The 18214-nt window shown below is 38.4% G+C and overlaps 1 protein-coding gene across 3 annotated transcripts in view; it reads right to left on the bottom strand.

Annotated features, from left to right (window-relative positions):
* Nucleotides 1–1130: 1130 nt before the first annotated feature.
* The window catches only part of NETO1 (neuropilin and tolloid like 1), a 112290-nt gene continuing 95206 nt past the window's right edge, over nucleotides 1131–18214 (bottom strand). The window contains exons 8-11 of one of the 3 annotated variants that reach the window (XM_030292194.1): nucleotides 10977–11090; nucleotides 4047–4605; nucleotides 2968–3042; nucleotides 1131–2226 (exon numbers count right to left, since the gene is read on the bottom strand). In XM_030292194.1, coding sequence (XP_030148054.1) covers nucleotides 2982–3042; nucleotides 4047–4605; nucleotides 10977–11090 — 734 coding nt within the window. In that variant the 3' untranslated portion in view covers nucleotides 1131–2226; nucleotides 2968–2981. Of the gene's footprint in view, nucleotides 2227–2967; nucleotides 3043–4046; nucleotides 4606–10976; nucleotides 11091–18214 lie in introns of those variants that run through there. The other 2 variants (XM_030292196.1, XM_030292199.1) reach the window with 2 other exon arrangements.

Genomic DNA, 18214 nt, shown 5'->3' with positions numbered 1-18214 from the left:
TTTATTTTCCTTTGTTTTCTGTTAGAAATAAGTCTTGAGATAAATAAATAAATGTGTATATATATATATTTATACATTATATATATATATATATATATATATTATAATTTTGAGATTATTCATTCAAATAGTAAAGGGCCTATGAAGATTTCTAAAAAAGAAAAAGTAACATAAACAAGGCTAGCAATCTGTGGATGCATTACATTTGAATTAAAGGGCATAAGAGTTGGCCTGAGATTAAATAAATCAGTCAAGTTAAATAATAAAGGCTACATTATGACATAAGCAGTATGTATAAAATATGTAGCAAAACAATAAAAATAACATTTCTTTATCATGTCCGATATTTTTTTTCTATTCATTAGTTTATCAGATGCATGGAAGTGGTTATGTATATTGACTTTTTTTCAATATCGATTATTCAGAATTGCTATGCTAATTCTTTAACGTTTCTATCATGAAGTTTTATTTTCTTTCCCATTTAATTGTTTTTGTAGCATATATGAAATTGAATTCCTAATAAGGATGTATGCAAGTAAGTCATCTATGGGTTTGTAAAGCCTGCTTGGGTCACAAAGTTTGAACTGTGATGGACTAGATTGCTTTACTATTCAAAGGACAGAATTCTATAGAATTCAGCAGTTTGGGCGATGTTGGTAAGCAGATTGATAGTAATTCTGATTTTTAAAGTTTATTTTCTAAGAATACACATTGGATATTAAAAAGTACCCATTCACTAAATCAAAGTTTATAGAGTGTGTATATAATTCAACAGCAAGTAAATATATCATATGGTTTTACTTTATTTATATTAAACACATCATGATTAGTAAGCTTTCAGGTAGTATTTGTGCGTCTCAGTATGAGAGCAACTCAGAATGGTGTAATGTGGGGGCATAGAAGGATCTGTGATTTTAAAGCGTTTAAAAAGATTTTCCTATTCTAAACGAAGAACATATTCCATAAAATTTTCGAGATCAAATTTTAGAGAAGTAAGCCTCAATACTAAAAGACATCCTATATAGCCTAACAAGTAGAAAGAGTTGATATAAAGTGAGCACTTATGTTAAGTCAGGTGTTTTTTTTTTTTTTATCACTCTAATAGAAGAAAACATTTTTCTTAACTCAAGTTAGGAAATTATTATACATTTTTATATATCTTTATATCAAAAGTTACAAGTAGCAAGCATATGACACAAAGAAATGGAAGTGTAACAGCAGTATTCAAGAATGCATGCTTTTTACAATGTGTTTAATAAAAAGGATATTTTTCCAACTCAAATATTCAGTACTGACATGCAGGATAGTTTCTCACACTGCCAATTCAGTCATATTGCTAAGTGCTTCATCAAAAAACATTTCTATTGAAGGGTACGAATGGTAAAATACCTGATTTCAAAAACGATTTCTGAAACTTAGTGTCTTCCTTTGATATAGAACAAAAAGGAAGTTGGGGGAATTTGGGAAAGAACAACAAAAAAATGAGATGTTTCTTATTGCAATGTAGTTATTTTTGCTCAAGACTTTCGGCTGCGTTTAATCATAATCCAACAATAGATGGTTATAGTCCATAAAACCTCTAGCTGGTGTGTCCATCGTCCATATTTTCACTTCTTAACTGTAGCATGTTCAAAATCCCTCAGGAGCGCACTATTCTCAAGCAGTCTATCTAATGAAAACAACGTACATGTAACACAAAGTTCATCCACAATCGTATTTTTCACATATCACACAACGTACAATCATATAACGAGGACATAAAACAACATGGAAACAAAGTGAAACTAACAGTGAAAATAAAAATCGGGATAGTCTTAATCAGGAACTAATTTCTTCTTCAAGTTTCCAGTAAATCTCAAAATGTGTTTAAAACCTAAGGAGCACTTGGTGGCCAGCAACCAAATTACGAAATGAACATATCATTGTGCAGCGGGGATGTCTTGCTGAAGGAATAACAAATGTCTGCAATTCTTAAGATTGGATAAAGGCAGTGGAAATGAATTTAGAAATATGTCCACTTTTCACAATTCACTATAGAATTTTCTTTTCACAGTCCCCATCTTTGTACAAATAGTTCTTCTCTGAAAATAAAACACAGTTAAAACATTTTCTCCCAATGAAAAATGCATACAAATACATCAATTTATCAAGGTAATATAGAGCATGGAAGTGCATTCACCTAAGTCAAGAATAGTTGATAGGCTTGAAGTGTTTTGAAGAGTTTAGCTGTCAAGCAAATTTAATTGGAGACAGATTAGTCTAATATAGATATAGAATAGCAAGTGCTAAAAGTAAAGCTGCTATGATCTTTGATCACAAAATAGATGTACACGTAGACCACTGGTATCAATGGAACATTTTACACTGTTAAGCATTCAAATTTTATATCATAAAATTTGACTTCATAGATTTTGACATAACATGCTACATTTAATTTGGATGAGATAAGCTATGTATTCATGCAAAAATAAGAGTGCACAAATTGCATAGGTACCACCAAATACTTAGCGTAGGAGTCTGAGTAGAATATTGCCAAATGAAATCAATCAGGAAATTACCAACTTAATATACTGACTTCGGTTATATTGAGACAATCCTCAAGTGTTTTTATTATGAAAAACTTGCATTTCTTCTGCTCTTTTTAAAAAGAGTTGACTAGGTTTCGGATTTTAACTTTAAAACATGTAAAATTTCACTTCCTGATTTCACATCATTTTAATAACACTGTAGTACAATGCTTGATGGTAAGCAGGTGAACAATGTTTTGAAAGATATGTCTACGACAAATCATCATTCCATCAGCATTGAACCCATTATATTTCTGATTACGAAATATTACGAAACATATATCTCAAGAAATTATGAATAAAGAGCACATTCCTTAAAATATCAACAAGACAACTGCAACAAAACAAAACAAAACAGAATACAACAAGGTGGGAGAAGGAACCAAGGACATTTGCTTACCTTGAATTTTCTTTTTAGACCCTAGTTGTGTTGTATTCAGATTCATGTTTGCTTAGAGACCCAATGAGGCAGAACCTGGAATGTTATGGCTATTTCATTCAACAAAGTAATATTTGCACAAAAAATAAATATTCATACAAATACTTACTTAAAAGCATTCCTAAAAATTTTTAAAACTGTGGAAATAGGGTTTTTTTTTCCCATCAGCATGCAAAAATACTAAATCAACTAAAAATATTTTAGGTTTTAAGATGCACTAATGAATTAAAAAAATATGTACATTCATAAAACAAACTCAATGCTAGTAAACATGCAAAATAAAACATATATAATTTGGATTAGGGGACTTAAAATCGATTTTTTTTTCTAAATTAAATTTTCTTTCCTCAAAATTTTTACTAATTTTATGGCTAATAATTCGATACAGATAATAGTATCTTTCTGTTAAAAGGAACATGAATTAAATGCTGCTACTATTTTTCTCTACATTTAAATAGAAATGTTTTGTATTTTAGCATACCATACTATTATATGCAATTTGTAACGTAAGTATTATGTGATCTGTAGAAAAAAAGGATTTCGGTAATTTCATTGTCATACAAAAAATATAATACATTATATTGCAAAATATGTTATTTTTAATTAAAATTATTCAACAAGATGGGTTAACCATCTTGGTAAGGCAATTACTTCCAAATATCATTTTATATCTGAAAATATATTAAAAGTTGACGAGAGCGACATTTATGACCATGTGGATGCAAATTAGCAAGTCGTATTTATGATAGAAATTAAAACCCTAATCTGTGTAGAAGTAAATGTCATGTACGCGTGGGAATAAATGAACTATCTTTGGTCTGTGTGTGCTCACACACAAACACATGTGTACATAAACAGGGTTCAGGAAGCCTATGGATGACACGGGAAAGGAAAAGGAGGGGAAAAAAATCGAGATCCTATGGTTTGAATCATTAACAAAAAGAGAGAGTGAAAAATGCAGATCGACTAGAACACAATATTCTTGGAGGCATTTTGGTCCTCAGGTTATAGTCGTCATCAAAAAATCTACTGATACTGACCGCTGCACGGCTTTGTCGTGTCGGGACAGCCTGTGACTCGTCGTGGGCACCTCCTCAATCTCGTCGATGTCACAGGCATCTGCGGCATCCTGCGAGTAGCTGTGTTTCATGACGAGGATATTTCTTCTGTTCATGGGCGGGATGAGGGGTTTGATGGGCTGTGGGGGCATCTCCGTCAAGACAGAAGCATCTCTTGTGCTGAGGTTACTGCGGCTGCCCTTCGTACTGGACACGTGGGACCCACAGTGGTGGTCGTGAACGCACTTGGAAGAGGATCTCCGCAGTTTGTGGTAGTTTTCAAAGTCCTCTGCCACATCTGCAAAGTCAGCTGTAGCTCCTGTCCCTCTGAGAGTGCATAACTCATAATGGGGAGGTTCAAACACCTCCTGGAAAACTGTCTGGTCAAAGTCCGATTTCCTTTGGACATATTTTTTACGAGGCTGTTTGATCTGCACAATGACAGAAATGATAATAAGGATGATCACAATGCAGGAAGTCACTCCAATGACAGTCCCACTGGTGTTGGTGAGCTGGTCCAGCAGGCTGGCTTTCCTCTTCTCTACAGGTTGAGGAGAGTGAAAACAACAAACAAAACAAGAAACAATCCACCGCGTATTAATATGGTAGTCAAGGCGCATAGGGAGAACTTTAATAAGACGTACGCTCAGCATGGGACTCTTACAGGCTTCGAGTGACAAAAACAAATCTTTAGAAATAAAACCTTTTGCTTTTCACAGGGGCCCTATCATCCGGCCTTAGAGACAGCCCTCCCACTGCCCAGCACCCCTTCTTGAAACATAAATATATGCGTGGAGAAGGTCTTACAAGACCTTCAGCATGACATTTGGGAATGGATTAGTAATGTTAAAAACGGTAAATTATTTTCCTTCTCATAGGTGTAAGGAAACATCCCAAACTCCACTAGTGGGAACGCAGACTTACCTATATGGTTTCGAATTTATTCCTGACATGGATAATTGAACTCAAAATAACAACAATATTCTGATATCAAAAGGTAATTCGATTTCATGACAGAAATTTCTGGAATGGTGGCATGATGTCTTCCATGGGCCTCTTCCCCAGTGAAACAACCATAACTGGTAAAAGTGATTTAAATAAATAAATATAATATATGTGCATATATATTTTTTGTCTGGAAATTATCTGGAAATGTATCTGGAAATACTATATATATGTATATATATAGTTTCTGGAAATTATCTTAATGGAAAGAGCAAATGGAAGTACATTTATTCAAGAAAATTTACTAAATTTCATTAAGAACAGTGAGAATCTGGCCTTTGAACCCATTTCTCCCAACCCCACCCCAATTCACCATGATGGACACTTAGGGAGGTTTCAGACAACAGCACAGAGTTTCCTCCTCCTAAGCCTTCCCTTCTACAGCTGCAGTATCTCCCCAGGAGGAGCAAACCACTAGCATTTCTCACCACCCCCCTGAATCCCTAGTGCAGGTACTCTATCCTAGGCAGGAGATGCTGAGTTGTCAAGGGCTCCGTTCCTCCTCTCAGCCCCCACTGGTAGGATGGAAGCTCTACAGGAGGGCAGCAGGCTGGGAATGCTTGTCTCTGAGCCCACTTGCCCAAGCTCACTCGTAGAGTCTGTCCGTCTGCCTGGAGGGGCAAGCTGATAAGCCAGAGGTTACCACCCTCGGGCAGTACCCTATTCATAAAGTAGGGGTGTCACTCCAAGACAGGTAGGTCACAGCCCCTGCCTCCCTCCATCACTCAGAGCAGTAATGCAGACGTTTTGCCCATGAAGAGAGGTAAGTCAAGAACAGAGAGCGCCAGAGCTTTCCCCAAAGAACGTTACATTGTTTGGAACAGTGTGGAGAAGTTCAGGCCTAGGGATCTCCAAAACAACAGACATTTTCTGGTAAGCGATTAAGAGGAGACGATCAAGCTCTTCGGTAGCAACTAGCCAGGCCTGAGAACAGGTAGAAGCTTAATGTAAAATGTCAGGAAAATAACTAATAATTTAGAATAAATCATAAAGGCCGAACTCAAAGACTAACCCCACAACAGAATGGAATTGAATTGGGTCAGACCTTGGAGCAATTTATACTCCTGGGAACTGTCCAAAATAACAGAGCAATCATTTGGCACTTGGTGGAGACTAACAGCTGGGTGTGATACCAACAGAGACACATAAACAGCACGGGCAAAGGATGGTCAGAGAGCGCCTTACTAAGCCAGGACCATCTGAGACCATGGCATGGTCTCCGTGGAGGAACGTCAGGACAGACGTCACTGAAACAGGCCAGCCTGGTCTGTGCTCACAAACAAGTCAAGGAGAAAACAGAAGTAGCAATAAGCCCCGGGGAGGGAGGAATCAGTATCCAGAATTGCTACAGCACATTATTTAGCATGAAGTTTTCTTTTTTTATCTTTTCTTTTTTTTAATGTTTATTCATTTTTGAGAGACAGAGACAGAGCATGAGCAGGGGAGAGGCAGACAGAGAGGGAGACAGAACCCAAAGCAGCCTCCTGGCTCTGAGCTGTCAGCACACAGCCTGACACGGGGCTCGAACCCACTAACTGTGAGATCATGACCTGAGCCGAAGTCGGACGCTTAGCTGACTGAGCCACCCAGGCGCCCCTAACATGAAGTTTTCAACAAAATATCACAAGGCGTGCAAAGAAACTGGAAAACGCAATTCATACATGGGGGGTTAAAAAGCCTTAGAGAGGGCCAAACAGCAGACTAGGCAGACAACGAGACAATGATTGCAAAGCAGTTGTTATAAAATATGTTCAAGGAACTAAAGGAAACAATGGTTAAACGGGGTAAAGGAAAATATGAGGAGAAACCCGCATTGTATGCAGAATAGCAATGAAGAAACAGAAATTATGAGGGGCGCCTGGGTGGCTCAGTCGGTTGAGCGTCCGACTTCAGCTCAGGTCATGATCTTGCGGTTTGTGAGTTCGAGCCCTGCATTGGGCTCTGTGCTGACAGCTCAGAGCCTGGAACCTGCTTCGGATTCTATGTCTACCTCTCTCTCTGCTCTCCCCTGCTCACTCTCTGTCTCTCCCTCTTTCAAAAATAAATAGACATTAAAAAACTTAAAAAAAAAGAAACAAATTCTAAAAAAGAAAAAAGTGAAAAATCTAGAGTTGAGCGGCATGGTCACAGAAATAAAAACTGCATTTGAGTGACTCAGCAGTACATTTCAGCTGGACTAGGAAAAGAACAGCAAATGTGCAGATAGGTGAAGGAACGTTATGCAATCTGAAGAAGACTAAGAAAAAAGGATGCAGGAAAGTGGGCAGAGCCTCAGAAAAATAAGACAAGCCATCAATGGCACCAACATCATGGGATGGGAGTAAAGAAGGAGAGAAAGAAAGTGCAGGACAATAATCACATACATAAAGGGTGAGGACTTCCCAAATCTGATGAACAAATCTAAAACCCAAGGATTTCAACAAATTCCAAGTAAGATCAATGAATTGAGACCCACACTCTGACATATGAGATTAAAGATGTTGAAACAGAAAATCTTGAAAGCAGCAAGGGGGAAATAACTCATCACACAGAAAGGACTCCCAATCAGATTAACAGGTGATTTATCATCAGAAATCTTGGAGGCCAGAAAGCAGAGGGTCGACAAATTTAGAACTCTGCAGGCAAAAAACAAAACAAAACAAAAACTGTTGATCGAAATCTAATATCCAGTGTGACGAACTTTCAAAAATGGAGATGAAATAGACATCTCCAGGTAAACAGAAATAAACATAATTTAATGCTGAAAGAATTTACGGCAGTAAAGGAAATATTAAAGGAAATTCTTGGGACCGAAACCAAGAAACTCCAGACAGTAATTCAAACCCATGTGAGAAAAGTAAGTACAAAGTGAATTAAAGTGGCAAATAAACATTGCCGATAAAGGCGATCATATACATAACTACCAAGGACAGTATAGTTGAATATATATTCTGCATTCTTCCCTTAACTTTTTAAAAGAGTAATATCATATGCATAAAATTGTACTATTGGGCCTTTAACTTATAATATATTTGGTATTAATAGTACAAGTGAGTTTAGTAGGAGCAAAACTGTCTTGGAATAAGGAAGTGTCATCAGATGGTAATGCGAATTCACAAAAAACAAAGGAAAGAATGAGAAGTGGTAAGGAGGAAAGGGTTATATAATGAATTATGTGAATACATACTTGCTCTAAAATTATATAAAGTAACAACAGTGATGTATTCTTTGATTTGTAATATACATAAAAGTAATATGTACAATTGTAATAGGTAAGAAGGAAGAGAGAACAGACCTACATAAACAATGTCATTGAGATTAAATTAGTATAAACCTGCAATATATTTTGGGAAATTAGGCTATATGTTATAACCCCTAAAATAACCACTAAGAAAATAACTCCAAAAATACATTAAAAATCACTAAAGGAATTCAAATGCTACACTGGAATATATTCACTCGGTGCAGAAGACAGCAATAAAGAAGAAAAGAGGAATAAAAAAACATGGGACACAGAGGGGAAAAGAAAGTACAATGGCCGATGTAAATCCAACTATATATCAATACCAGCATTGAAATATGAAGGGATTAAACAATCCAATGAAAAGGCAAATGTTTTCAGAATGGATCAAAAAATGAGACACAACTATATCCTGTCTATAGAAGGCATACTTTACATCCAAAGATATAGATGGACTAAAGGCCAATGGATGGAAAAAGATTGCAAGACAAACTGTATTTATAAGAAATCTAGAGTGGATGTGCTAACATTAGACAAAATACTTTAAAGCAAAAAGTTATTAAAGATAAGATCATTTGATAATGATTGATAAAAGGGTCAATCCATCAGGAAAGCACAATAATTTCAAACATGTACAGATCCAACAACTAAACTCAAAAATACATAAAATGAAAGCTTACAGAAGTGAAGAAAGAAGTAGTTCAACCACAATCATCAGAGGATTTTTTTAAAAATAGATAAAACATGGTAGGAAATAAAAACAGAAATGGAAGACGAACAGTGCTATCAACCTACATCTATAGCACAATTCACCTAACAATGGCAAAATGCATTCTTTTCCAGGGCACAGCGAATTACTTAGAACATACTGTAGGTTAGTACATGAAACTAACTCCAATAAATTACAGGCATACCTCATTTTATTGCACTTCATCTTGTCCTTCACAGACATGTGCTTTTTTTTTAAAAATTGGAGGTCTGTGGCAGCCCTGCATCGAGCAAGTCTATCAGCACAATTTTTCCAACAGCATTTGCTCATTTCGTGCCTCTATGTCACATTTTGATAGTTCTTGCAACATTCCAAAGTTTTTCATTATTATTACATTTATTATGGTGACCTGTTACCAGAGATTCGGACTCGCTGAAAGGATTGATGATGGCCAGCACTTTTTAGCAAGAAAGCACTTTAAAATTTTTTTTTTAATGTTTACTTATTTTTGAAAGAGAGACAAAGCATGAGTGGGGACAGAGAGAGAGAGGGAGAGAGCAAGGGAGACACAGAATCTGAAGCAGGCTTCAGGCTCCGAGCTACCAGCACAGAGCCTGACACAGGGCTTGAACCCACAACCCATGAGATCATGACCTGAGCTGAAGTTAGACGCTTAACTGACTGAGCCACCCAGGTGCCCCAAGAAATAAAGTATTTTTTTTAATTAAGGTATGCACATTGTTTCTACAGACATATTGCTATCGCACACTTACTAGACTACAGAATAGTGCAAACAACTTTTATATGCACTAGGAAACCAAAATATTCGTTTGGTTCACTTTATTGCGGTGGTCTGGAACTGAACCCACAGTGTCTCTGAGGTGAGCCAATAGCAACAATCAAACCTGTAAAGGTGTGATCCCCTCTCAAAAAAGAATGAATCAGAAATCAAAATAGTGGTTCTGCCACCTGGAGAAGAGAAGCCTGAAAGCTCATAATGCATATCCGTTCACATTCTCTTCCGTCCACTGTCATGTGAAATAGTCCCTATACATGTGGGAACCAATCCCGTTAGACAAATAAAGCTTCGGACTACCAGTCATTAACAGTGCCGATTTAAGATTCTACTGCACAAATTACGTAATTTCCTATCCATCCATTCAGAAGTGGCTCCTTGAATAATCACCTACTCCTACCCTCAAAATAATTGAGAGGCTGGGCCTTTCTCACTACGTCAACCATGGCTAGGGTGGCGATGCCTGTCTGCTTCTGTCCACAGAAGATGGTTTAATAGACAATACTGGACTTTGAACATGAAAGAGTTCATTGCCTGTTCCTTTTTCTTTGCCAATCAGGTAGTATTGAATGTGAGTAAAAGAATATACCTGGCATTTTCAGGTAAAACACACAACCTTCATAGCCAAGCCGAGGACTGCTATCCAAGTAAACAGACCTTTGTGTACAGGCTAGAGAAGGGAGCAGGGGCGCTGGAAGGTATTTTCATGGGAAAGGAAGAAAAGCATTCGGGGAGCAAAACTGGAAGTCGAGCTAAGTGGCTGGGAGTACCTGAAAGCACAAATGTTCCTTGAACGCACTTGACCTCTAGAATGTGTGCTTACTATCCGATGAAGACATTGGAATAAAGGAGAGTTGCAGGCAGAGATGAAGGGCACCAGGTCTGATAGGAAAAACACACTGCACTAGAAGCTTCATTTCCTCTCCATGTCTCTGCAGGCTCTCATGAGATGTCTTTAATGAGCATCCCAGTGTTAAGGATACTCTACTATGCATCAACGAATGAGGAAACTTCTGGTGAAAGCAAAGACTAAGGTTTACAAATGAAATACCAAATACACACGAAGCTTGAGACAGTTCATAGACAGTCCATTTTTAAGTCTGATACATCCAAGCACTGTAATAAACTTCTTCCCACTCTACAGGCAGAGGAATTTTGCAAATTTTAAGAACCGGTCTTTACCTTTACAATGATTTTCGTCCCAAGGATACACACAGTTCTGGAGTCCATTGCAGACCAGTGTATTGTTAATACACATGTTGCTATGGCAGAAGAATGTATTGCCTTCACAGGGAGCTAAAAATAAGAAGAAGAAAAAAAAGCAAAGAAAAAAGTCATAACGGTGATTCAGTAGTAAATCACTCTGATTGCAAATCGAAAAACAAAAAGATGAGAATGATAATTTGCCATCAAATTGAGATAAACGATCCGACATTCCATTCTCAGGGGTCGCTATTGTGGTAATTATTTCCCATGTTGTGAACAGAGCTGGCGCTTCTCTAGATGTGCTTAGCTTATAAAACTAGCACAGGAGGGTTTCCATGATAACAATGAAGTACATTATCTATACGGGTGCGTTCTTTTTTTTGTTTTTGACTTGCTGCATTCATTTAACGAAAATTAAGTGCCCACTACATGCATAACATTATGCTTTACACTGGAATTCTGTATGTACAAATTTAGTTGTATTATGCAAAAAGTCTTAATTAATTAATATTGAAATAATTTTGTAAAGCATATGTTTACAAAACACGAACGAAGAAAGTAGACATTAAGCAAATCTCTATTGCATTATTTGAACAAATGAACAAAACAAAAAATGTCAGGGAAATTCAGAACAAGAGAAAATTAATCCTGAACAACATAAGAAAAATATATATTATTCCCATCAACATGATTGATGAAATTAACCTACTTTCATGTATTTCACACATTCTAGTAACATTATGTTACAATGGTCCATGATCGCCAGATTACGATGCGCATTTAGGGTGCTGGGAGATAAAGGAAGGATGCCCAGAAGGTATACAATACAAAGATATGAGAAATAGTACAAGTTTAATGTAGCAACGTATAAGGTTAGATAGGACTTCCATATTAGGAAAATACATTCCTTTTTTTTATCAGAGTAATACGATGTTTAGAAAAATCAGTCTCTAGGGGCACTTGGGTGGCTCAGTTGGTTGGGCGACCGACTTCGGCTCAGGTCATGATCTCGCGGTTTGTGAGTTAGAGCCCCACGTGGGCTCTGTGATGACCGCTCAGAGCCTGGAGCCTACTTCGGATTCTGTGTCTCCCCCTCTCTCTACCCCTCCCCTGCTCACGCTCTGTGTCTCTCTGTCTCTCAATAATAAATAAACGTTAAAAAATTCCAAAAAAAAAAAAAAGAAAAATCAGTCTCTAGAATAATACTGAATTAGGGATTATAGTTCACAGACTGTGCTTTTAACTTCACAATGATCCCACATATCTTCTAAAATGTAATTTCTGTGTTTCGTGTTTTTTTTTGTTCAGTAATTGTTCTAAGATCCTTTTAAGGATGACTATCCTAGAAAAGCATATTAGATACAAAACACATAATTTACAGTGGTTAGAAAATCGATCAATAAAGATTTACCAATGATCAGTATTGTCTAAATACCACAGTCATGTTGTAATGATTTTCACACCTTCAAGACTATATATCAACAGGTATTTTAGAAAGTTACCCTTTTTAGGTACATTTGCTATATTAACCACAAGTGTCAAACAAATAATTTGCATAAGGCAACTTGGTGTATTTTAACACTATTAGAGAAATCCTAACCAAAAAACGATACAAAACAAAACAAAATGAAACAAAACAAACAAACAAAACACGCTCAAGTCTTGCAAATCAGAAACATGGTAAAGACGCAGCTAACTCAAGCAAAGGGATTCCTTCTGGCTCTCCACACCCTTCCCCCTATCCCGCTTCCAGAAGACTAGTTCCTTCTTTCCTCGGCTGGAGTTTGACTTTATGGTCTTAAAGTCTGGCAAAAGATTAAAAAAAAAATGCAATAGTCATTTTCGGGGAAAAAAACACATTAAAAGGTAGAAAATACGTAGTAGTCATTTTGAAAAGGAAGTATCGTGCTTAACATGGGCTAGTGCCTTGTTAAACATCATATAAGCCTGTTATAATATAAACTTTAATGATCTGATGCATTATCGCAAAAATCTGCTCTTTAGTACGGAGCTAAATTTAAATTTCTGTAGTCAACCGTAATGGCTCTTGCAGAACAGATATGGTCTGCTAAGCAGATAATGAATGTTGTCAAACTGTGCACACAGAACGAAAAGGAGTTTTCTGCGAGTGGAGTGGTTGCAAAATGTTTTAGTAAAAAACCATAAGAAATACACACATCCTAAGAGACACTGGTGGTACTGAAAACAGAGTTATCAGGGCACCTGGGTGGCTCAGTCGGTTAAGCACCCAGCTCTTGATTTTGGCTCAGGTCATGATCTCACAGTTCTTCGTGAGTTGGGAGCCCTCAAGTCGGGCTCTGAGCTGACAGTGCAGATTCTCTCTCCCTCTCTCTCTGCCCCTCCCCTACTCTCAAAGTAAATAAGTAAACTTAAAAAATGAAAATACACTTATCCACCGAGTGAAGAAAACCTTTAAGAGAGCATAAATACTTACTTCCCTTCCAGGATGAGTTGGAAAAATTACTACAGTTACTATTAAGTAGGATGCATTAGATTTTACAATTTTAAGTATGTGAATAAAAATGACTCTGCATTCTGTAATTGAACAAAGTACAATAGAATACTCGTAAGAGCACCAAACTGTGAATTCCAAATGCTCCAAATGCAGTTGTGTTTGTAGTTCTGCTGCTTCTTGGTTGTGAACATCTCTTATAAACTACAAATCCAGGGGCGCCTGGGTGGCTCAGTCGGTTAAGCGACCGGCTTCGGCTCAGGTCATGATCTCGTGGTTCCTGAGCTCGAGCCCCACATCGGGCTCTGTGCTGACACCTCGGAGCCTGGAACCTGCTTCGGATTCTGTGTCTCCCTCTCTCTCTGCCCCTCCCCCGCTCATGCTCTGTCTCTCTCTGTCTCAAAAATAAATAAACATTAAACAAAAAGTTTAAAAAAACCCAAAAAACTACAAATCCATGTGCCTGTATCAGTTATGATTAAATACTGGCGATTTCACTGGTAACGGGATAGGTAATCCAGGACGGCCAATAAATCACATTCCTGACACACTTCTTTTCATCCAATGATCAGGCAAATGTGCCAGTTAACTGGGATCATCTTGCTTTTTAAATTTTCTATTATTGCAGGTACTAGACTATCTTTTCTCTTACTTTTGCCAGTATTTACAGAATCGCTATGCAAACAAGAGAGATAAAAAAAGCAAATCTTGCAGCGGCTAAGAAACAAATGTGTAACAACTTACAGTCCTTGAACAAAAATAAATGTTGTTTCATAGACAACACCAAAAATACAACATAGTGGCTTCTGAGTGTTCTCGTTATTGTACGTCTGAATATTTCTCTCCTGTAAATGCAGATCTGCGGAGTGCCTGGGTGGCTCAGTCGGTTAAGCGTCTGACTCTTGGTTTCAGCTCAGGTCACGTTCTTACAGTTTGCGAGTTCGAGCCCCAAGTCAGGCTCCACGCTGCCAGCGCAGAGCCTGCTTGGGATTCTCTCTCTCCCTCTCGGGGCCTCCCCCTCTCTCAAAATAAATAAACAAACTTAAAAAAAATAAATGCAGGTCTGCAATGGTTCATCAAAGATTCCTATTTCTATCTCCTATTGAAAACAGCAACTTCCTGCCTCCCAAAGCAAGCTATGTTCTTCTTGTGTTTTCAAGGATGTCTGGACACACTCTGGATACCAACCTTATTTCCTATGATCTTCAACACACTCCCGTTATCTGTGGCTCAGTGGCCAAACACAGTTCCTTCTCTCTCTCTCTCTCTCTCTCTCTCTCTCTCTCTCTCTCCCTCTCTGCCCTGGAATATCCTTTCTCTGTTCTGTTATCCAAATCATATCTGCACTGTATTATCTGTACAGTTTTGAAATACTATTCCAAGCTACCGAGAAAATTATCTTTTTCTTAAATCCTATTATACTTATAATTTTAAACAGAGCTTGGCGGTTAGCATATGCTTATCATCTTTCCCACATGTTCTTTGAGACGAAGGGCAATGCCTTCAAAAATTTTTCATTTTTAAGCTTTCATACGGTTTAACGCTCCTAGGCTTATGGTAAATATTCAACAGAGAGGTTTAATTGATTAATATTACCGAGCAAAAGGTTAAGTCCAGCCAGGGTGCTAGCTGAGTATCCCAGGAAGCGGAAGACTCCAACAGGTGTGGTGAGTAGTGGAGAGCTAACCTCCATGCCATGAATGGTCTTCAAGGGCAGTCCGATTTGCGATATTCTCAGAGACTACAGCTCAGCGTCCTTTCCTTGGCTCGCTCACCATCGCTGACCCAGACACATCCTCCCAGTTGGCGGAGGACTGGTTCTGCTTAGAACTTCAGTATACGTTGCCAAAAGCTCTCGCCTCTTAAATACCAGCTTCCTTATTTCCTAAAATTATCTGGAAGAAGCTCAAGTGAAGGGTGGGATTCACGCACAAAATCGCGGCAGCTGAGGAAACAATCCTTACGGTTCGGAGTACCTCACGTGCCCAGTTCCCATGATCAAAAGAGTCTACTTCTTTCTGGAAGGAGGTTTTCTGTTGTCAGCGGAAGAGCAAATACAGCTTCGCGTTGGCTTTTAGAAAAGACACAGGAGGAACTATTTTCGTGGCTTTTTGTCTCTGAACTGCTTTTAAAGTGTACTTAGATACGATGACCGCGGCTCTTTCCATCTCGCTTCGGTGGAAGGGTTTATGGAACCTCACCATTTCATTACCCAGATGCAATGCTAAGTATTTCATTTTAAGAAAAAAAAAAGACAGAAACTGAGAGTAGTGGAATATTCTAGTCGGCCAACAGAACGTCATGTGTGCAAGCACAGCGTTGCTCCTGATTTAAATCATTCAGGTAACACAGAATGGATAGTCTGACACTGAAAAACGGGTCTTGCCTCACTGTTCCCTCCTCCCTCCTGCACCAGTACAGACGCATTCGGGCAACCAGTCTTTTTTTGTTGGTTGGTTTGTTTGCCTATGTAGGAGACTGCGCGTTAGGATGAAGCTTCGCCTGTGTTCTGCAGACGCTTCACCACGGGATGGAAGGATCCCGACAATGCTACTGTGGGCAGAGCTGGGTCTCAGCTGCAAGGAGTGATAATCCCTGAGGATAGGCCCAGTTGTCACATCTGTAAAACGGGGATAAGGATAACACTTACCTAAGCGATTTAAGTACGCACAGAACTTAGGAGAGTGCCAGCCCGTGGACACAAGCATTAGAACTGTGCGTGCAGCTGCTCCGGGAGGGGAGCACTGCACAGGAGCCGTCGATTCACAGTGTCTGAGACTGAAACCCAGATCCATCACTTCCAGGTTGTGTGACCTTGAGCGAACGTGCCTCAAAATCCCCGGGTTTCAGTAACATCTATACAGGGGGCGAATCTTAACTACCACACGCAGCTGTGAAAATTAAATGTGATCGATCTTTAAAACCCGTAACCACTGTTGTCCGAGGTACAGTAAGCACACATTAGCTCTTCTTGAATGACGGTAATAATTAGCCAAAATTAAATCAACCAATAAAACATACGATGTTAAGGAGATACAGAAGAGACAAGTTCAGTGACCTAATATTTCACATTTCCTAATTTGTGAAGTGAGGACGGTCATTCACAGAGATCTCGTCAACACCAAATGAGAATGCAGGCTGGAAAGAATGGAGCAGAGGTTTCACACATAACAGCGTGCAATCAATAGACTCTAAAGAGAGGAGTTCTACACAGAGGTGTTTACCTTCTTGTGTAACAAAAAAGCATAGCTGTTCTTTAGCTAATACAACGTTGTAAGAGAAATAATATAATGAAACGGGTTGTGGCACATAGCTCTATAAGCTATTACATGCAGGGGTGAGATTTAAAATATGTAACAATCAGTTCTTCATGGGACCCGACCAGGCAGATCCAATGGACACTGACCGCCACAGCTGGGTGCACAGCCTCAGCAACAGCCCAGTTCATACCCACTCGTAAGAGACTGGGGAATAAAGTCATGCGTCATGAAACATCACTTCCTCAAAAACGTCTGGGGACATTTATCTTCGTAAATTTCCCTAGCATATCTTTCTCCAAGCTGTTATCTTCTACAACCTCCATCATTCATTTACAAACATCCCGCCCCGAGTGCTCAGCGGACAACCCCCGTCTATAAGTAAAAAGTGGTTTCAAGTTGCTTCTAATATTACATGAAGTAACGTAAGGGTAGGTAATGCAAATAATGAACCTCACAACCTGTAGAAATGAAGGTGTTTATCCCTCTCTCTCTCTCTCTCTCTCTCAAGCAATCATATGAATTCAGTAATGTATTTAAATGTGAAAAGAGTCACTAATACACCACAAATCTGAAGCTCCAAGCTCTTTGATTCTATGTGGCTCTAGTATTTACCTATAAAAAGGAAAAAAAAAAGTAAGCCTATATACAGTCTCCACTTTTTATAGGCAACTACACAATAAAGACAACTTTTTTTTTTTTCAGTTTATTTATTTATTTAGAGAGAGACAGAGAGAGTGCAAGCGTAGGAAAGGAAGGAAGAGAGGGAGAGAGAGAGAATCCCAAGCAGGTCTTGCATTCTCAGTGCAGGGCCCAATGTGGGGCTTGAACTCGTGAAACCGTGAGATCATGACCTGAGTGGAAACGAAGAGTCGGACGTTCAACCAACTGAGCCACCCAGGCCCCCCAATTTTTTTTTTACGTTTGTAAGACACTTTTCTAAGATATGTTCAGGACATTCCTGAAGCTGAGCCTTGCTAAGTTATTTAAAGATCTTGGGAAGTATATCCCTTTGCTATACCCACGCCCAGTGTAAAATATCACTCAAGTTTTTAACTCTAAAAAAGAAACAGAAAATGGATTGTTTGCTCACTAACTTCAATAAAAGGCAGATTTTAACAAGTGTTTGTACTACTTTCCAGGAAGAAGGTTTAGATGTATGTTATGATATTCCTTGATTTGCAGGAAAACAAGACCATGAGGATAATATGCATTTTCTAATTCCAAATTGTAAAGAGAGCTATTCAGACGCCATCTTGGAAGGCAAGAAAAGCGAGTGTGCAGAACAGATCGTGGTGTTTTGGTCCCACTATAAAATCAAGGCGTATTCTTTTGAAGGCTCTAGTGATCTTATAAACTGAGGTTTGGATATAAGTGACAAGAGTGTCCTGCAACTGAGTGACACGATTTTCAGGACAGAGAAACACGACGCACAGATGCAGGTTTCGAGAATATCTACGGGTACCTTAAATCCAGGCTTAAAA

This window comes from Lynx canadensis, chromosome D3, assembly GCF_007474595.2.
Source record: "Lynx canadensis isolate LIC74 chromosome D3, mLynCan4.pri.v2, whole genome shotgun sequence".
NCBI classification, from domain to species: domain Eukaryota; kingdom Metazoa; phylum Chordata; class Mammalia; order Carnivora; family Felidae; genus Lynx; species Lynx canadensis.
This window is presented reverse-complemented; position numbering and strand designations above follow the sequence as displayed.